A 22,209-nucleotide genomic window follows, 5' to 3' on the forward strand; every position below is an offset into this window, starting at 1 on the left:
CCAGCCTGACGACGGGGAATATTCTTGAGCATGTGAATCCATGCCAGACCCCATGCTGGAGAAATGAAGATGCCAGCTGAATGTAAAGTCACCAAAGTGAAAGCAAGACGCCAGGCCTATCTGCATTGGCTTAAGTCTCACGCTGTGTCAATCAAACAAAATCGTGCCAAACATATGTTGGAACTATTGATTACAAAAAACACGCATGACATTTGGGTTATCCTAAACAAAGGAAACAAAATCTCTACTGACAACCACTAATTCAATTACCAGTGCAAAATGGGTCGAGTATTTTGAGGGAATCTATAAAAAGCCAAAAGATGAAACTCAATCCGAATCACACAACCCATCCTCGATGTGGGACATAACTCCATCAAGAGATGAAATTGAACTGGCAATACAAAACCTAAAAAGCGCGAGAGCTGCCGGCCCAGACCAAATCTCAAACATTATGCTGATGAAACATAAGGAACAGTGGGCAAAGTGTATTGAATGTCTACTCTGCAAAGTGTCCAAAGGCAAGATCATTCCAGAGTCATGGCTAAAAGCAATCGTGCTCCCAATTTACAAGAAGGGCAATAGAGACGATCCAGGGAACTATCGTCCTATTGCCCTTCTTGACACAATTGGGAAAATCTTTGGCTCTTTTCTTCGTAAAATGCTTGCCGCATGGGCAACAGTCAGGGATAACTGACATTCGACAAGCAGGTTTCACCGACAGAGTGGGAGTCGAAGTGAACTTATTATTGTTGAATGTCTTAAAGCTGGAGGCCCAAAGGGTAAAGAGAAAAACGTTCTTTGCATTCATAGACCTGAGGCAGGCCTCTGACACAATAAATCGTGAGAAATTGTGGTCTAAACTAACAAAGTGGAATTGTCCACCTTCAATTCTGGAACCACTAAAAGCACTTCATGCTAAAACTACAGTGCAAATAAGGTTGAATCAACAAGGTGATCTGAGCCTGCCAGTAATCACACATAAAGGTGTCAAGCAAGGCTTCCCTTTGGCAGCTGAATTGTTCAAACTATTCATAGCTGACTTGCCAGTGTGGCTAGACACAGTCCACTCCTTCCTCCCAAGATCAACGGAACACTACTCAAATGCCTTGTCTATTCAGATGACATGGTGCTGACTATACTCAGATTGGTCTGCAGCGTCTCTTGAATCGTTTATATGAGTATATGGAAACAAATGAGCTTATGATAAACGCTGAAAAAACAGATCATGTGCATTGGACAAGTGCTTACAAGAAAAGACAAAAAATTCAGATGGTCTATTGCAAATGAGGCATTAAGCACTGTAAAGTCCATAAGATACCTTGGTGTGATGTTCAATGACTATCTGCGAAGCAGCATGGACTAAAGACCTAACTAATAGAATGATCAAACTTGGTCTACAAGGAGCAAAGATCAACAACGAATATGGGAAATTCACGATTGCCCCAATAATGACGTTCTACCTTCAGAAATGTATTCCAAGTATCGTGTTTGCTGCCGAAGCAGGTTAGAATCTTGACCATCGTCTTTGGCAAATATTAGAAGGCATGTTTTGGAGACGAGCCCTGAGGCTCCCGCATTACATCTCAGTAATTGCGCTGAGACATGAACTGGCCATTAACTTTCCTCTCTCCACATGAGAATTATATGGAAATCCCTCGCCACTCTGAGGAAAATGTACCTTGGTGCAAAGATTCCTGCATATAAAATCTTTGAGATTGGAAACAAAGAGATGCAATCCAAACTAACACAGATGTGGAAGCTAAAGTTAGATGCCATCATGGAAGCTGCTTGCATAAGCAGATCGAAGTTACTAGATCGCACACAAAATGCAAAAAAAAAAATTTGAGATCTGGGACTGAATTTCGAAATCCGAAAAATGCATGAAACTCAAAACTGCTCTTCCTTTCGCACTAGGTGAAATCAAACTACATAACCAACCGAAGTACTTATTAGACTGTCTGTCAAGTCATCACAGAAACCAATTCCTACGATTCAGGCTAAACAGCTTGAATAATAGGGAAATGCTCTGGATACGACGGAATAAGGATACGACTGATAAATGCAGATTCTGTGGTACTGGAGAAATTGAGTCCTTAAAGCATCTGATAACTGCTTGTACTGGCACCAACAGCCAGCGGATTCTGCATTTGAGTAGCATGAAACCACAAAACAATGACATGGACGAATGGTGGGCCTATGTAAGTGCTGGCAGGAACATCAAGCTATCATGCAGGCTAATTGACTACCTCGATATGATCCTGAGCGACAAATAGTCAGCGACTGGCGGAAGGAAAATCAGAGGAAAAGAAAAGACCTACTGCAAGGAAGCATAAGTGTCATGAAATAGCCTAAGGAAATGTAACAAATGTGGACCTCGACTTAGATTTTGAGAACGACTTGGGAATGAACATGTAAAATGACAATGGTTTACTAATGTAACAGAAGTTCTGTATTGATTATTGAACTGAAGTTTTACAAAAATATATTTTTTTGAAAAAAGGACATTCTTCTCATCACTCTGTCAATACCATTCTTTGGAATTTGGGATTACCACAGATTGAGGGGAAATCATAAATCCTCATCTGTGGGAGGTACCACCTTAGGCCTAGAATATCTAGGTTTTTCTATGTGCCTGGATTGTTTAGGCTTCTCCTTCTGAGGAGGGATCTTGTCCCTTTGAGGAGTTTTTGAGGTCTTTTTGTGATGTTCTCCCCTGCCCCCTGCGGCCCAGAGGAGTGTTTTACTGACTTTTTGTGGCCTGCCACCTTATCTGACGCCGACCAACAATTTCGGATGTGGGTAAGGCCGAGGACTCGTCCGCGGACGATCGACATTCGGAGGGAGTTTTGCAAGCGACACCCTTGCCATCTTTCGACGGTTAGGCACTGTCGTGTGGCGATCGAGCGAGATTGCATAGAGGAACAGGACTCTGCGGACCTTTCACTAGATGCCGAACGTTGTCGAGAACTCGACCCATGTGTCGAGTCTCGACCTGGGCTTATGTGCTTAGTGGTGTACGTCTTTGTAGCGCTACCGCCGCCAGGTGTAGTCCCCACAACATGGCCGCCGGCCTGTCCTACGGGGACGGGGGCCTGCGCTTCAGTAGTTGGAGCTACTCCGTCGGCATCAACGTCCAAAAGGACAGCGTCGCTGCCATTGCTAAAGGCGCTTTCTACTTCCATGGCCTTGAGCTGCTTGGTGTCGTGGGCCAAGCGTTTCGTGGAGCGGTCCTTTAACGTCTTTGGCTTGAAGAGCCTTCACGCTCTACAAGACGTTTCAACGTGGTCTCTTGGGAAGACACGTTACAAACTAAGTGTTTGTCTAACCACAGGAATTTACGATTACACTTGGGGCAGAATTTAAAAGGTGTATTTTCCATTTTTATAGGTTATGGCAGCTGGGCGAACAAAATGCAGGAACGGGAGTAGTATGGTATATAGCCTCCCCCCTCTCCCTACTGTCTGGGCCCAGGACCGGGGTGGCTTTCCAAGGCTGAACGGTCCGTCGTGGTAGTCTTCGACAGGCAGTTTCTCCGTCTTCACCAGCATGGTATTTCAAGAGTCGGTGAAAGTATAGAAAGAAATACTATCGCTAATTGTAAATAGTCAATGGCTTTACGCTGAAAGGAACTCCGCTATACGCATCCGTCTAGAATGGCGGGAAAAAACTATCTGAGGGACCTAGATGCGCGAGGGATCATGGGTACAGTGGACATCACACTCAGGATAGTATTACTGGCATGCCCTGTTGATGGCCCTTTTCGAGTTTCGAAAACAACTAATACTCTGCAGCTTCCACTAGATGTCGGCCTATGCACAGCATGTAACCTAAGCAGATTCCACAAGCCTCAGAAGAACAAGTTACTTTCTTACCTGGTAACGTTCTTTCGACGGGATGTTCCAATGACGTATTCCACATCTAGGACAGGTAATCACCACAGCTGTGCTGCTTTGGAAAATTTTTGGCATCTGCATCGATGAAGTCGATACGCTGTCCTCGAGGGCCTCCGTCGAGCCGACATCACCGGATGTTAGAAGTAGGACGCACGATGCCCGTAGCCTCAGTTGTAGTTTTTCCCCAGAACGTGTAGCATCAATCTTCGGTCAGTTCAGTATGACCACAGAAAGCCTTGCGGAAACGTAAGCTGCAATCGCATAAGAAATTCTGTAGCGGGGCAGGTTGGGAGGGTACCATATGGAATACGTCGTCGGAACATCCCATCGAAAGAACGTTACCAGGTAAGAAAGTAACTTGTTCTTCGAAGGGATTGGTTCCTCCGACGTATTCCACATCTATGACAGACTCCCAAAGCAGTACCAACGTATGGAGGTGGGAAAAGAATAGAATGCCCAATTAAATTGCAGAATAAAAGACCGCCTTGCCAAAGGCCAGATCTTGATCATGGATAGAGTCCAAGGAGTAGTGTTTGACAAAAGTATGGACAGAGGCCCATGTGGCTGCTTCACAAATGTTACGAATGGGAACACCCCTCTGCAGAGCCGTAGAGGTAACATTCAGAAATTGTCAAGATAATCCATCTAGACAAAGTCTGCTTAGTAACAGCTTGTCTCAAATGCCTTCCAGCGTATCCTACAAAGAGTTGATCGTCCACTCTGACCCAGGACACGCGTGAGATGTAGTAACTTAAAGCTCTCCTAGGATCCAACCTATGGAGCCTCTCCTCTTCCTTACCAGGATGTGGAGGAGGATAGGAGGAGGATAGAACACCGGAAGAATGACCTTCTGGCTTAAATGAAATTCCGACACAACTTTCGGAAGAATAGAAGAATGAACCCTAAGGACAACCCTGTCCTTATAAAACACAGTGAAGGGTGGCTTAGCAGATAGTGCCTGCAACTCACTCACTCTGCGAGCGGAAGTAACCACAACTAAAAATACAGTTTTAAGGGTCAACAGTCTCAAAGGACAAGAATGTAAAGGCTCAAATGGCGCACCCATTAGGAATTTTAGAACCAAGTTCAAATCCCAACCGGGCACCTGGAAAGGTGACGGTGGGAACACATTAGTGAGCCCTTTCAGAAAATGCAATATTAAAGGAATCTTAAAATAAATACACTCCTCAGACGAGCGCTTAAATATAGACAGCGCCGCCAGGCAACCTTTAAATGGTACCCACTTGCAGGCCCTTGTGGGCTCACAAAAGCAAAAAGGACAGAACCACAGGAATGGCACATGAAAAAGGATCCACATTCTTAACCCTGCACCAGTCGCAGAACTTTCTCAAACGGCAACGGTACAGGGACTTTGTTGCAGGCCTTCTGGCCGAAAGCAACACCTCCATCAAGTCTTCAGGGAGGTCCCAATCCTTATACCTCAACCTTTCAGAAGCCAAGCATGAAGGTTGAGGGACTTGACCTCTGGATGGAGAACCTGACCCCCCTCCCATGAGAGCAGATCGTCTCGATAGGGAAGACGGCGTGGAGGGCAGATGGACATGTCGAGAAGGTCCGGTTTCCACGTTCTCCGGGCCCATGCCGGAGCAATGAGGATCATTCGGGAACCGAACCTCCGTAACCTCCTCAGCACGTGCGGAATGACGTGGATGGGGGGGGAACGCGTACAGCAGTGGGAAGGACCACTCCACTACGAACGCGTCCCCTAAGGCTCCTCTTGGAGGAAATTCCTGCAAGCAGAATCTTTCGCACTTCTGGTTGACACTAGTGGAGAAGAGATCCACTTGAGGGGTCCCCCAAAGGGCAAAGACCTCCAGGAGAATCTCCTGTGCCAGATCCCACTTGTGAGAGACCGTGCTCTGCCTGCTTAGAGCATCCACCGCCTCGTTTTCGTCTCCGGCCAGATGAACTGCCGAGATCGAAATTTCCTGCTGGATGGCCCAGAACCAGAGCTGAATCACCTCTCTGCACAGAGGAAGTGAACCCCCCCCCCCTTTTTTTGTTGAGGTAGTGCATGGCCACTGTGTTGTCCATCAGAATCAGGACATTCTTCCCTCGCACAGTCGGCAGAAAAGCCTTCAGAGCTAGCCTAATGGCCCTCAGCTCCAACCGATTGATATGGAGCCTGGACTCCGACGGAGACCAATGACCGCTGACTGTCACCTCGTTGGCATGGGCTCCCCATCCTGTGGGGGATTCGTCCATCACGTTCGTTACCTCCGGCAAGGGTAGCCAAAATGGAGCCCCCTTCATCAGATTGCCTTCAACGGCCCACCACAAAAGATCCTGGGCAACCGAGGGCGGCACCTGAACGGGAACCGACATCCTGCCGGAGGAGCCCTCACCTGGGGAGGGAAACACTGCCCCAGGGATGTGTCAAGCACTGCTCCGATGTACTGGAGCCGCTGGGTTGGCGTCAAGTGGGACTTCTTTAAGTTGAGGGTGAAGCCCAGTCTGTGAAGGGAGTGGCAGGTGACTGACAGATGATTCAGGACTTGCTCAGGAGAGCGTGCCCTGATCAACCAATCGTCCAGGTAGGGGAATCCCCTTTTCCTGAGATACGCTGCCGGCGGAGGTCAATCCAAAGGCAGGACCCGAAACTGAAAGTGCGAGTCGCCAACCGCGAACCTCAGGAACTTCTTGTGCTTGGGATGAATAAGCACATGAAAGTAAGCGTCCTTGAGGTCGAGAGACACCAACCAGATCTGAAGTTGAAGGGCCTGGAGGATTTAAGAGAGTAACCATCTTGTACTTGTCCTTCCTAAGGAGCTTGTTCAAACCACGCAAGTCCATGATGGCTCTCAATCCCCCGTCTTTTTTCGAAATCAAAAAATAAGGGCAATACCATCCCTTTTTCCTCTACGCTACAGGCACCAGTTCTCCAGCAGAGATTTGATTTTCTGCGCAAGGAGCGGATCCGGACTCTTCAAAGAGATATTCCGTGGTGGATTGTCGCGAGGCCTCTGCCGGAAAGGAAGACAGTAGCCGTGGGCTATGATCTCCAGAACCCACACATCTGAAGTAATGGCACACCATTCTACAAGATGCTGCGCCAGCCTTCCCCCAACCAGCAGACCATGGGACATGGCCTCATGACTGAGCTGAAGCGGCTGCGGCAGTGCCTGAGGGCAAAGAGGCAACTGCCGAGCGGCCTTGGCACCTCGATTACCTTGTTTTCCACCTCTGGTACTCCTACGTTGGCCCCTTTGACATGCAGCTCCCCTCGATCTACCAAAGGTAGAGTAGTATCGAAAGGAACCTCCCCTCCATTGCTGTCCCCCTAGGAAGAAAAGGCAGAGGTTAGCAAACTGCAGCTCTCAATGACTTCGCTGCAGCTTTGGAGGTCTGCAACCTCTCAAGGCTCTCGTCAGCCTTGCTGTCAAAAAGATGTTCACCATCAAAGGGCATGTTGAGAAGCCGGGCTTGTACATCCGGAGTAAACCCCGACTTCCGCAACCACGTAAATCTGCGCATTACGGTGCTCGACGCCATGGACCGGCTGACGCAGTCTGCCATGTCCAGACCCGACTAAACTGATTCACACATGGCATCCTTGCCATCCTGTACAAGGGCAAGAAAGCCATCCCGTTCCTCCCCTTCGGGAATATGTTCAGCCACCAATGAAACACAATTCCACAGAGTGTGAGTGAAACGTGCTAAGGCACACACAGAGTTGGCTGCTTGCAAAGCCATACCCCCTGAAGAAAAGACTTTCTTCACCCAACCGTCAAAACGTTTGTCGTCCCTATCAGGAGGGATGGGAGGGTACGACGCCTGTTTTGCTGGGGCCGTAGCCGCCTGCACCACCAAACTCTCCGGAGTAGGGTGCATGGACAAGTAGCCGGGTCGCCACTGGCTGGGCGGTACTTTTTTGGCAACAACTTACCCACTGCCGGGAGACTCTCCGGAGCAGTCCAGGCCGCTGCCACCCTTCTTTGCAAGGCCATATGGAATGGCAGTACCGGGTTAGTTGGTGGACCTGGGTCCAAGATATCTGTCAGGTCATCCTGCAGAAAATCTACTGGTGGCGCAGACCACCTAAAGTACTCCGCCACCCTTGACATCAGCCACCTGTAGGAAGAGTCAGCATGCGTACCAGACTCCGGCCTGCCAAACTTGACCTCCGGGGAGGTATCAAGACCACTGGCGTTGTGAAAAGACTGACGCAGGTCTTCAATCTGGCTATGACCAGACAATATTTCGTCCGGAACCTCATCCGAAACCAAACCTTCCTCAGACCCTTCTTTCACCTCAGAAATATAATGCAGAGGCTGGAATAAATTCCTGGAGGAGGGCACAGAAAAAGGCTCAAAGACAGGTCTCACTAACTTCTTCAGGGCCTTCCTCAGGGTTTCCACCGATGCACGGGGTACCTCTGATAAAGCATCCACGAAAGGCGTAGAGGGCGTTGACAGAATCGGCGTCGAGTGTGGCGCCGATGGCTTCGACACAGGCCTTTAGGGCAGAGCCCCGAGCGTGTCCTTCGATGGCCTCGGCGCCGATGGCATCGATGACTTTCTCTGAGGCGGAGCCTTGAGAGAGTCCCTCGACGGACAGGGCGCCGATGGCGTTGACGTCTTCTTCGAAGACCTCACAGGCTCCAACGGTCTCGAGGACGTCGAGGACTGGGAATGACTAGAGCGATCCACCTTGTCCGATCGGGACCTCGAAGGCGCCCGATGATCGTGCCGAAAACCCGAGCCTGAAGGCATGCGAGCAGTAGCCGTAGCACATTCCCTGCCGGCTCCTTTCAAAGGCGCGGATGGAACGGAGCCCTGCGCCTGAAAAATCACCATCATCTCCGTACGAAATGCATCCCATTCCGCAGAAGAGTGCTTTTTGGGACAAGCAACCCACAGAGGGGCAGAGTCCTCAGACGAGGACGGCGACCGTTGACGGCGCTTCTGTGAGTGCCTCGAAGAGGCAGAGGAATGGCGGGAACCACTCTGGGACCGAGCCCCCTGGACTTAAGCCGACGACACAGAGTCGCCTCTTGAATCGTCGGTCGAAAGCCCAGCGGATTTCGACTTTCGGGTCTTGGAAACCCTACCGACAGAAAGCTTCTTCTTCCACTCCCGCAAGGCCTTCGATGTTAATGACTGGCAATCGTCACAATCATCCGTGGCGTGGTCCTCACCGAGGCACGCGTCGTGCGGGTCCATCAGTGACATCTTGGAACCGCAGTCCCGACACTTCTTGACACCGGGCCGCGGGGTAGAAGACGAAGACATGATATCTTCACAAACGAACAGGTTTGAAGAACCGATAGAATAATACTCAGAAGAACCGAGGCGTGCCGAGATCGCCGAAGCGAACACGTTCGCGGAAAAAATGGAACTGAGGCTACAGGCGTCGTGCGTCCTACTTATAACATCCTTTGACGTCGGCTCGACGGAGGCCCTCAAAGAGAGCGTATCGACGTCATTGACGCAGACGCCAAAAAATGTCTGAAACAGCACAGCTTTGGTGATTACCTGTCATAGATGTGGAATACATCGGAGGAACCAATCCCATATATATATATATATATATATATATATATATATATATATATATATATATATATATATATATATATATATATATATATATATACACACACACACACTTAAATTATTTTTATACAACTATGTATATATAAAGTCATTAATAACAAAACACCCTAAACAGTAGAATATACATTTCTTACATATAAATAATGTGACAAACTGATATTAACAAAATAGATGGTAATACAATAATACCACACTTCTCTTCCAGCTTTTCACAATAATAGGATGTTGTTAATCGTTCCTTTCTACTTGTTTTTAATGTTAATATTTCATCAGGCCTACTACCACATATTCTTCATCATACAGATCATTATGTTGGGAAATCAAGCCATAGATATCATGCAGTATCATATAACACAATACATTAAATCAAATTCATCCCTTTTCATAATCTTATCCCAAATGTTAACTTCTTGAGTCGTTGGTTTAGTGTAGAATGCACTTAGGTACTTGTTTCTGTGAGCAATGGTGCCATGGCAACTTGGGATAAAATGTTTTAGACTTCCCATGCCTCCCTCGATATATATGAATGCTGGTGTGATTATGCAAAGAATAAGTTGGATATTGAAAGGTCTGTGAATGCAAATATAAGTAAGCCAACAGCAAGCAGGTGGAGTCTTCTTTTTGTACACAAGCTTCCTGTATTTATGTGGATTATTGTGTGTGCCTTGCCCAGCTGTAACAGTTAGGTGACCTTTAATTTTTGAATTCATCATTTTAAAAACATCATAATATTCAAATTAAAAACAGCTCGTTTCTTGTTCCAGATTGTGTGGTGGGGGTTGTGTGTAGCGAGGCATTATCAGGATGGTTTCTCCAAAAATAATAATTTATTAAAAACTAAAAATATTTCATAGATTGAAGTCATTACACGCTGAATACTGGACAACTTCAGTGTGCGAGGGTGCGTAAAAGGTGCGTTTGCAGTGAGATATGGTGGACAGCAGGAAATGAGAAGCTATGGACCATATCACCCGCAGCATGCCTACCAGTATTCCTTAAGGTCCAGCTATGGGTTTTATTGGTAAGGGATAGAAGAGTGAAAGTCAATGCCCACCTGTTTATCATTAGTGGAGGCGCAGAGCTTTTTTGTGTGTTCCCAGTCACTTCTTTAAGTCACAGGCCATAGGTTGGGCATTTCAGCATTTAGGGTGGCAGGACTGGATGAATGATAACCATGTGATGTGTCTGCAGCTAGACAGGGTACACTTGCAGGAACAGAAAGTTTTATGGCTTTCCTGGAGTGTAAGCGGTTTTATGGTTGCCCGAGTTTGTGTGATAGGGCATTCCACATATTGGGTCTAATCACACCCATGTTTTACCTTCAATACATATGACAAAAGTGCTCAAATTAGTAAGGGAAATAGAAGTAAGTGTATGCTACAGTTTACATATTAAATTAATAGAGCATTCCACTTGCCTCTTCCTCTTTACTCCTCCATTTTACTCAATCACATGAATTTGAACTACTAGTGTCCTCAAAAAGAGAAATAACTACTTGTGTTAATCAATTCAGTTTCTCAGGAATCATGTTCAAAGCACTGGCTAGGAGCAGTAGAGGAAACTTGGGTGGAAAAATGGGGAATGGGAGAAACAAGGTGGCATTGTAGGACCGTATTGTGCAAATAGCATTATCGTACATGGAGCCGAAATACATTTCTTTACATTACCTGCAATTTTCACTCATCTTGACTTGAGCCCAAAAACATGTGAGGGCCAAGTAGCTTTGCTGTCCAACCTCTAGCCAGTAATGCTACAGCAACATTGCATACTTTTTCTAGGATTCAAAGGCGGAAGTTATGAAAACATTAGGCGGGAGTTAATTGCGCTAGGCAATTGGCAGAAAGCTTGTGACCTCACCAATAAGCCTTTCCTGAGGAAATGAAAAAGTTATGACAATTCCATCATATCTTCACATTGAAATAACCTCCATCATGTTAAATGTCATCATAATAGCAAAAGTAGGCCCTTTCTTACAGACAAACCTGATAGACAGTCTTCAACTCGCCATAGTTTAAGGGATGCTAAATCCCACTGCATCAAAACATGTTTATTAATTGAAATATGTAATAAGGCATAACGGTCAAGCAAACATTTTCACAATTTAACATCCATGCCATTGGTGTGTACTGTAAACAAATGCATGCAATCTCTAAAGTATGACACATATGCATGTATTATTGGGTTCATTTTAGAAACGGAGCTAGTGAAATGATTTAACCTTTCTAGAAGGCAGTTTATTCAACAAAAGAACATCAACAAAACATATAAGCTATTTCTAGGTTATGCCTAAAAAAGGCATATCTAACAGACTTCGGTGTTCATGACTGTGCTGGTTTATAGTGGTTGTTAGCAAGCTGGAAAGAGAAAGACAGTTCTACAAACGCATTTTGCATGACAGTACAATGTGAGATAGAAGTAATAACTTTAATTAACTCCAAAAGCTTCCTTTGGTGGAAGTGTGTGTACCACAGGTTGTACCTCCACGTCATTGTCCACAAGCAAAAAACAAGATAATGTAATAACTGTAAATAAACCTCATGCGTCCTTGTCTGCTAACAATGGCAATGATAACATCAAATCTACATTTTGTTAAGAATGACTGGTAAGAATTGTTCATACATTTCCATTTGTGCGGCTACTAAGGTTCAAAAAGTGCCCAACTGGCTTTTTACACAGGTCAGTAACAGCTCATATTATAAATGTCCTGCAATTCAAAAAAAGGTGAAATATGGCTCCAATTAATCTACCAAACTTTTAAAAACAACAAAAAAATGTAGCCGCCATAAAAACCTTCCATGCAACAGGTTGAACAGTTGTTTGTAACAGTACAACAGTATTCAGGAAAATAAAATAAAATTGGAAAAATACAACTGTGATTATATTTAAGAGTTAAGAAAATATTCAAAGCACAGTCTTTGGACTGTGACATTTCACTAAGCATTAATAAATTATCTTCTGTGTTTGTCAGTAGCAAATTCACTGAAATAATGGTCTGTTAAAACAGACTGTGCCAGGGCACAAGTCAGACATGTCACACAGGGCACAAGTCAGACATGTCACACAGGGCACAAGTCAGACATGTCACACAGGGCACAAGTCAGACATGTCACACAGGGCACAAGTCAGACATGTCACACTTGGATGATTATGAATTTACACCAAAAACATGATTGCTACAAAGAATATAAATTTAACTTCTTTTCTACAATATACCCCCATTCACAACACATGATTGCAAACATCATAGGAAGAAGTGGTGCCTTGACTCAGCGTATGTGGATTGCTGTAGAATACTACGGCAATGGAACATACCCCTCAAAAATGAGGTGCCTAAGAGATATGAACACTTGAAGATAATGAGGTCCTAGAATTAGAAGCATTCATTGTCAAATAAAAACAATTCCCACCTTTACAAGATGGAAATATTCTTAAAACCTCTGGGATTCCATATTCTCTGTACAGGACATATTTGCATGTTGCTTTTTAACAGAGAACTGGCGGGTTGCTATATACATTTTACACAATCTTTCTCTCACTCCATGTTTCTCTCACCTACCAAACATCCTCTAAGAAAACCCATTTTTAATCGATTCATGTTTTTGAATGTCCAAGTCACAAATAATGTCTCCACATATTGTTCGAACTGCTTCTTTTACTGCGGTGGATGAAGAACAGTGAGTAGCTCTGACTGGCCAAGATGGTAAGTGGTGTTCCCTCCACAGTCTACATACTGGTACCCCTCCTGGGAAATTTGTTCAGCGTGGCCAAAGTATACTGTTGTCACAGTGACTCTGCAATAGATGGTAGCACAAAAAAATGTATTAGCACCACAGACTGTTTTGGAGTAGTACAGTTGGCACCCTGCTCAAACCATAGGAGCAACCCTCATGCATCACTTGTATTTTAAACACCAGAATGTTGCCCATATATGGAGACCTGATGGTATGAAGAGAATCATTATTGCTGATTTGCTTACATGTACCAGATGCCATCAGCTAGGACAATCATTTTCGAGTGCTTGAACTAGATTTAACAAACTTACATTTTTGTCTTGGGTAACTTCAATGACACAAACTGGACTCAAGCATCAGAGAAAAGGGCTAGAAGGCTATATAAGGGAAAGTTCAGCACTGGAGGAGCATTGTCCCGGGAACAAGGTGTCATCTGGTCATTCTACCCATGATGCTCTCCACCATGGGGCATAGGCAAACATCAGTGACACAATTGTAGAACAGCATTGCACCCCACCTCCCACACCAAGAAACCATTCGTCTTTGCCAAACACACCAATATAAGTGATTTACCATTAGTAGGCATATTTTAGGGTTGTACCAGCAGGCCACTTGGATGGTGAGCAGTGTTTACATGTTTACTCATATACTAGCCCATACAATGACAAGTGGCAAATATGTAATGCTTCAGATAATTGACTGATCAGATCTGAAAAACTTGAGGTGTTGACACAATTGCACAAATCAAGTATGTGTTCCGACACAAATAAAATGGGATGGTACATTTGGGTAGTAATATGGTTTAAACATTTGGAAGTAGTCTGAAACACTCTGCTGAGAATAAACAAATCCAAGTCACAAGTTTCATTGAATGGCGGTCACTGACCCTAACTTAGCAAGGGTAATCCAGGCATGGAACCCTTGCTTTAGCCTGGAGAGAGCTACCTCACATTTGATGCCTAACAAGGCACAATGTGCCTGTGGTGGTTGTCCCCTCCAGTATGGTACAGATCTAAAACCTGAAATAGAACCCTAAGGTTAGCAGGATAGCTCAGGGGCAAAACATTTGTCTTGGAAGCAAGACAATGCAGAGCAACACAGATTTGAATTCCGGCCCTGTGCTTAAGACTGGTCTCTGGTATGAGGTGTGTTATAAAACATTAATTAATGAGTGGGCAACATGCAATAGAATGCACTATTTGGATCTGGTAGTTTCCAGTATGCGTTTCTCACATTATTGGTGACCAGGACTACAGTATATTGAAAAGAGTATCAGGAGTTGATCATAATGCATGTTTCTTTTAATACAGAGCTTAATGCCAAATTACTCTTTTTTCTAGGTGTGGTAATGTGTGGCGAATCCAGTTAATTCATCCCTTCCCCTGAAGCGGGAGCCATCCCTTTTGGGACTATGGAGTTGGGCCCGCTACGCAATACAATTCCACAGGGACATGTTAATGTTAAAGGATATTTGTACCGCGCACTATCACAACCGGAGTGGTCCCCTGGCGCTCTGGCGGCTCTGAAAAAGGGAGAGGGGCGGGGGGTGAGTTAGTGGGAATGAGCTGGAAAAGTGCAAGATAGCAATGATGTGCTGTTGGCAGCCTCAGCCCAGTGGGTCCGTTGGCTGGGCTTGGGGTGTTTTACGGTCGGTAGTCTTCGTGTGCTGTTGTCCAGGTCTATGTGCGGTTTGTTTTGTTGTTGCAGTGTAGTGAAGTATGTGCGGTTTGACGCGCTTAAAGCTTGTGGTTGTGTTTGGTTAGGGTTTGAGAGGTGTATGCAGAAGTATGAAATTGTTAGTGGATTGGTTAGTTGGCATTGCTGTCCTTGCAATTATGTCTAGGTGTGATGCCTGCTATCATTCACTATTCCATCTAAGTGTGGCACATGCTAACATTCACATTTCTATCTAGATGTGACGCAAGCTAAGGTTAAGACTTCCATCTAAGTGTGCATGTGCTAACATGGTCAAGCAGGATCTCACTGGGATTGAACCCCCTTACGGGACAATGAATCTGCCCGGAAAAACTCTCCAACATCTCCCTTAAAGGGATGGTCTAGTAAAAATGTTTATTTAAAAAATAGATAGGCAACATAAAAAAAATACTAGCATTCTCCGTTTGAAAACTTCCTATGTAAAATTTTGAGCTATTCAAGCTCAAAATTCGCAAAAGCAAGCACAGGGGCGCAGCCATTTTGTGAAATGGAGGCCCTCCTGTGCTGGCCTTTGCTTTTGCGGCACTAATGAAGGAAAAGCCAGCCAGCTGTAGTAAACAAAGGCTACCGCTGGGTGGCTTTCCCTTCATTAGTGCTGTAGGCAGAGGACGGGGACCGGAGACCAGAGCAGGACAGCTGCAGCTGAATCTCGGTAAGTGCTATTTATTTTTTTTACAAAAAATAAGCACTAGCTGCGTTTTTTTTTCTAAGTTTTCCGGGCTGGAGGAGCCCGGAAAACTTAGAAATAAAACCGCAGCTTTAAAAACGTTGTATTTATGTTTGCGGTCGCTTTTGAAGCGACCGCAAACATAAATACAACGTTATTGTGTTGGAAAACGCTGCGTTTTTTCTTTCCAAGTTTCTCAGGCTCCTCCGGCTCGGAGGAGCCTGAGAAACTTGGAAAGAAAAACCGCAGCGTTTTTCCATCACAACCGCGTGTGTTTCTGCCTGCTGTGGCTATCACTTTGGGTTATGTTTACATGCCGCGTAGTGTTTCTACCTGCAGCTGATTTCCCATTTGGGTCTCTCGGGCTCCCCGTGGGGAGCCCGAGAGACCCAAATGGGAAATGCTAAATGCTGCGTTGTCTGCCTAAATCTACTTTCCCATTTGGGGCTCTCGGGCTCCCCGTGGGGAGCCCGAGAGCCCCAAATGGGAAAGCAGATTCAGGTAGAAACAACGCGGTTGTTTTCCGCAATGCCGCGTTGTTTCTACCTGAATCTGCTTTCCCATTTGGGGCTCTCGGGCTCCCCGTGGGGAGCCCGAGAGCCCCAAATGGTAAAGCAGATTCAGGCAGAAACAACGCGGTTGTGTTGGAAAAACGCTGCGGTTTTTCTTTCCAAGTTTCTCAGGCTCCTCCGAGCCAGAGGAGCCCGAGAAACTTGGAAAGAAAAACTGCAGCGTTTTCCAACACAATAACGTTGTATTTATGTTTGCGGTCGCTTCAAAAGCGACCGCAAACATCAATACAACGTTTTTAAAGCTGCGGTTTTATTTCTAAGTTTTCCGGGCTCCTCCAGCCCGGAAAACTTAGAAAAAAAACCGCAGCTAGTGCTTATTTTTTGTAAAAAAAATAAATCGCACTTACCGAGATTCAGCTGCAGCTTTCCTGCTCTGGTCTCCGGTCCCCGTCCTCCGCCTACAGCACTAATGAAGGGAAAGCCACCCAGCGGTAGCCTTTGTTTACTACAGCTGGCTGGCTTTTCCTTAATTAGTGCCGCAAAGCAAATCCAGCACAGGAGGGCCTCCATTTCACAAAATGGCTGCGCCCATGTGCTTGCTTTTGCGAATTTTGAGCTTGAATAGCTCAAAATTTTACATAGGAAGTTTTAAAACGGAGAATGCTAGTATTTTTTTTATGTTGCCTATCTATTTTTTAAATAAACATTTTTACTAGACCATCCCTTTAACACAATAGTCCCAACTGTTTGTTGGTTCGATTGGGCTAAACATGCTAATAATGTACAAGCAACTTTAACTGTGTATGGTTTGGCTGCTGACCCCACACAGTTGACCTTGATGCTAGAAACACAGAAACAATGGTGTTACATCTCTTGTTTCAGAGAGGAATGTAAAAGGGCAGAGACCCATACACGTGAGCAGAGAACCACCTTCAGCAAGGCCCTGCACAGCAGAAGCCTGTGATATAGTGCCGAGCCAATCCAGCCTGGAGGCACAAGTAGAGTACGCGGTGGGTGGAGTAATCCCACAAATACCCTAAAATGAGGGACTGAGCCACCACAGACACCAAGCATCAGCGTTTAAGAGTAATGACACCAAGAAGACAAACTGACGACCACAGAATCACGGTTCTGCAGCTACCGCAGCAGCTGCCTCCCCCCGATGAGCAACAACGCTGAAACCCAGGTATGCGGCTAACACAAAGGAAGACGGAAAAAGCTCAGTAGTCCTTTATGATGACTAAGGAGAACATGGAACCCACACGGTCAGTAAGGACAGAGCACCCATGCAGAACTGTGGAGTCCAATGCCTGACAAGGGGGTGAGAACAATACAGAACCCACTTGGCCAGTAAGATCAGAGATCTCATGCCCAAGCATCCGACCTCCCCATTGAGTTTGCCCTCACCCTGGACGGAAGCATTCAAGGCGCTGGTCCGATGTTTTACACTCTAAGTACTGCATACATTATAGATGGTTTCATTGTGTACGTATGGGGAAATTTATTAAAAAGGACCCGGCCCATTGAAAACATGAGACACGCGAGCAAGCTCACGTTGGGCTGTGCTTGCGACATGGTGTTCCATAGTTTGCAACACAGTAAATGCTGCGGATTAGACCCTGGGGCAGTAGCCTTGTGTTTAAAAGATTAGACACACAGTGATTGCGCATATTTAGTGACCCTCCCAGTATGTACTCAGACAGGTGTCCATCTATACACTTCCACTAATGGGGACTTTTTCTGAACTCGTTGTAGATATCCTGTCATCAACTAGACAGCATTTGATGCGCATTTAAAGAAAAGATGAACAGACGAGAATTCTAATTCTGATCATCGTTACAACCTCCGGGATCATAAACATGGAAGGAGGGGAGTAAGAGTCTTGTGTTCAATTTTACAATATATTCCTTGGAACTTGATAGGACAGTAGAAGGGAGGACCCCTCTTCTAATACACCACCTTGCCTCTCTTGCAGAAAAGGGGTGGCTGTTAATAGCCCACAGCTCTGGATCTTTAGCAGGGACTGATTTATGGCGCATTTTGACTCATAGGGTCCCACCTGACTACGTGATCAGGTAAGGGAACCTTCTTGATTGACCAAATAATTTACAGTGTCAGACACGCATTGTGGGGCTCCTTCTGTGCCTGATCTTCATTTTTTCAGGCCACCGTTAATTAACCTTCAGGAGGGCTGATGATAAATTCCAGCGCTGACACTACCTCCACTATTGCTGCTTGGTGGTGAGTGCCAGCGAGTATATGCATTAATGAACATATACACACAAGTGAAATGTGTCGATGAAATTAGAGATTGGAGTCATCATATGATGCAATATTTGTTTGTCTTTAGATATTTGCTAGATGACATCTCCTACCAGATGATGCACTGGGGCAGATTTTATCAACAACCTACCCACATCCTGAAGGTGGTCACCCAACATTGTCAATCAATAGTCACTAATTGACAACCAAAACATATGTCGATATCATTGAATAAGCAGATTGCTATTTGATTTATTGTTGTTTTTCTTGAACACCCATTGAGAGTGGCTATAGGTGCAAGGAATTGGTTTAATATATGAATGTTGTAGGGTTCTTGAATAGCCTATGGTGTGTAAAATGTACATTTATGAGTGTATGATTGAAGAGTGATGAGAATGGTGGAATACATGTGTGGGTATTGAATCAGTTACCAATTAAGAAATATGATGTATGAGCAAAAATTGCTAAACTATGTATAAGTAAATACATATATTTTGTGATATTAGCAACATTGACGTTGTCTGTATAAGAGTCTCCAATCTCACTTGCTGATGTCCATTGTATTATTGTTCTCTATGTGATCGATTAGGGGGAAAGATGAATGGGTTGATGGATGGCTTGAGTGAAAGATTTTGAAGATGCATGACAGAATGTTTAAGGGCATGTTGTAGTATAAGGCTGTGTGGATCTATAACGTTATAAGCAGAGTATGAATGAAAGTTATTGCATAACGATATAGCAATGAATAAATTAGTATAAGGCTTGGCGAATCAATGAGAATGTGAGTATGAGTGGGCATAAGAACAGCAGGACAAAGCCCATAGTAAGGCTATATTACAAGACCCTACCATTTATCATGCAGCTAGGAGGTTTGAACATTCATGACCCAGTGTATGAAGGCATAAGAGTGATGGCACAGGTCTTAAAAATTAATTAAATCCTGCAACAGGACAGAACGCATAAAGGTCCTTCAAATGCAACCCACTGATCCTGTTTCTTCAATTTGAATGTGTGGCTAGAGTCACAGGTGCACTTCAACTGCTCATATCTGCAGAACTGTGCACAATTGTCCTAGGATCCTATGCCTATTGACACAGTTGTTGGGTGCCATTTTGTCTTCATCATTATAGCAGAAGCACAGCTATTTTGCTTGATGCGGAAGTTGGAGAACTACACTCACTAGGACAATATTTGTGTTGGGAATGTAGTTTCACATTGCATATAAACATGGGGGAGATTGCCTGTGAGCGATGGGAGAGGGTCTGTTTGTCAAGGAAGCGATAAGGTAGGAAGGCGTGTCTGCGTCAACAAACCACGGTCATTTGTGTCCTGAGAAGCAGGGCTATACAAAGATTCCACCAGGTAATAAATTGCACACAAGAACTGATGAATCTTAAACCTTGAGGTTGTATCTAGACATGGGTAATGATCAAAGAAAAGAGAACATGAGATGAAATATTTACACGTGTTGCTTGTTATTGGATAGTGTAGAGGAGGTCCCAGATATGGCCTGCACCCCTGCCCCCATTGCGAGTTGCCAGTGAAATACTCGCCAAAATATGTGATGTATGAGGAGCAACTGAACCAACAGAGAGCTGCACTGGGCCTATGCCCAGTGCCCATCAGAAGAGCAATACCCGTTGAAGTGCCTATAACCAGACAACCATGGGCAGCACGGTACCCCATCAGACAACCATACCAGCTGCTGATACGAAACGATAAGTATTTACAAACTGTCCATAAGGAGACACAAAGAGCCCTGATGGAAGACAAACGATGATGAGAAGAGGGCCTGCGTAGACTAACGCATGAGAAAAGGCAACACGCGAATGCGTGAATCCACGAAAACAGATGCAAGAGACACGAAGGACAACACAATGTTAAAACATAAGAAACGTCATAGCGAAAGAACCAAGATGAAAGAATCAAACCTGTTAAATATGTGTAAATAGGGTTGAAACGCAAGAAACAAAGAAATTGATACTGCTTGCAATGCTTAGTAGAAGATTAGAGCGACAAGCGCCAACCATATACGTCTACCTCGATACAGCACAATCTACACGTGCAACTCCGTTATGTAAAAGCAAAAATGTACCCAGGCGGCCATAGGCCTGACAGGCCAAGTTTCGAAACCCAGCCAAAGGCAAGGAAAATAGCAGAATCAAAACTTAACAGGATGGCTCAGGCCTGGGAAATCGAGGTCAACCCAAGATCGGGAGGCGAGCTTCAGCTAAGGAGAAGCTAAACTTCAGAGCATACCAGCCTGCCCTGCGAAGGTCAAGATAAGGAGGCCCAGGCAGGTGGTGGGGCTACAAGGAGAATTAAATACACGAAAAGCTGGAAACTGAAGCAGATTCACGGTGAACCAACAAGTGACCAACCAGGTGCGAAGATGTACCACCGTCTGATGTCACCCAGATCCGAGGGTGCCATAACTTTTCCTGATAAGAGACTACAATTTCGAGGCCTTCCTTAGCCAACTAATTGAAACATCGCCCTAAAACCACTGATTGATGGAAGGGAGGCAGGGTGAATCTTGGGAGACTAGGCACCTGGGTGTCCAGCCTGCTTGCTGCCAATTAAAGTGGAGATTTATGTTTTGGGGTGTAATTTGCCCAATCACAATGGACCATGGAATCTAGGGTCCTATAGACATTGTAACCAATAGGACGTTGTACGCATAGTGACGTCAATCACGTGTGATGTAGAGGGTTGGGCGTAGACGCCCACCAGATAATAGTTAACCAATCCGCATGCTCTATTGTCATATACAAATATAACACCTATCCTTAAGTTACCTTTCCCAACCAATTAGATTGCGTAATGATTTTTGTAGAATTAGACGTCAATGATGACAAGTTTAGCCTATAAAAATGGCTGTTCGACTGAAGTTCGAGGAAGTCGGAGCGAGGCAGGTGTTTGCAATGCTGCTGATTTCCATATGCTGATGTATGTATCATTAAACGGACTTCCCTTTGCCAACTTACTGAGTCATGATTTTTGAGATGTGCTGGAGTATGTGAATCCTGCACCCTGTCCTCACATGGTGCAGCTATCCTGTATACAAGTTCTTGGGGGTTGAGTACTGACCAATGGGCCCGTCAGTAATTTCCTCTCCTCCTGAACAATAGGTTTGCTTTTTGAGGAATACAACGCAGATGGGACAACAAACAATTGCGCTTAATTCAGTGTGTGCGCTGTCATTTATTTCAGTTGTGCCAGCTCCCCCTAAATGCCCTTCCAAAAGCGAGACTGGGATGTGAAAAATTGGTCCTCACACATTCAGGTCTACCTCACCCAGTGGTGGAGACAGCTTTTGGTGACCGTGGAGGGCACCAGCATTTTAAATGATTAAAGGTCAGTTGTGATGGGCAAAATTTTTCAGTGAAGGGCATTATTATTTCAGCCAAATTAGCACAATGGACAGAGAAAAGCAAGGGATCATTAAGTTATATAGCTAGTTTTGGTGGTGGTTCTAAAAACTTTTTAAAACAAATATCCATTTTACAGCATAATGTTTGAGAAAAGGGAGATTAAAAAGACATACAATGTACAACTGGTTTAGTAGGCTAATACATAATGCAATACTTGCCAAGTCACCAGAAGTGCACAGGAGCACTTCACAACATGTTCATGATGATGTACCTACTACGTATGACAGCATTCCCAATGTAAAACTGCCATGAGGTCTGTGCACACAACATATGCCAGTTTTCCCTCTAAAAGATGCTTCCAACTATGTTGGTGCCCGCAGTACAGGTTTCATGCTGTCGCCACAACATATTTCAGCATTTGCATTTTAAAGTGGCGAGAATTGTTATAAAGTTTTCTTACTGCTCAGAAGGGAATCGC

General features: G+C 44.9%; 1 protein-coding gene across 4 annotated transcripts in view; it reads right to left on the reverse strand.

The window, feature by feature from the left end:
* Positions 1-11,676: 11,676 nt before the first annotated feature.
* TMEM106B (transmembrane protein 106B) overlaps positions 11,677-22,209 on the reverse strand; it is a 177,296-nt gene continuing 166,763 nt past the window's right edge. For all 4 annotated transcript variants that reach the window (XM_069648628.1, XM_069648626.1, XM_069648627.1 and 1 more), the window contains exon 8: positions 11,677-13,260. In XM_069648628.1, coding sequence (XP_069504729.1) covers positions 13,122-13,260 — 139 coding nt within the window. In that variant the 3' untranslated portion in view covers positions 11,677-13,121. The remainder of the gene's footprint in view (positions 13,261-22,209) is intronic.

This window comes from Ambystoma mexicanum, chromosome 2q (genome assembly GCF_040938575.1).
Source record: "Ambystoma mexicanum isolate Mex_15411 chromosome 2q, UKY_AmexF1_1, whole genome shotgun sequence".
Taxonomy (NCBI): Eukaryota; Metazoa; Chordata; class Amphibia; order Caudata; family Ambystomatidae; genus Ambystoma; species Ambystoma mexicanum.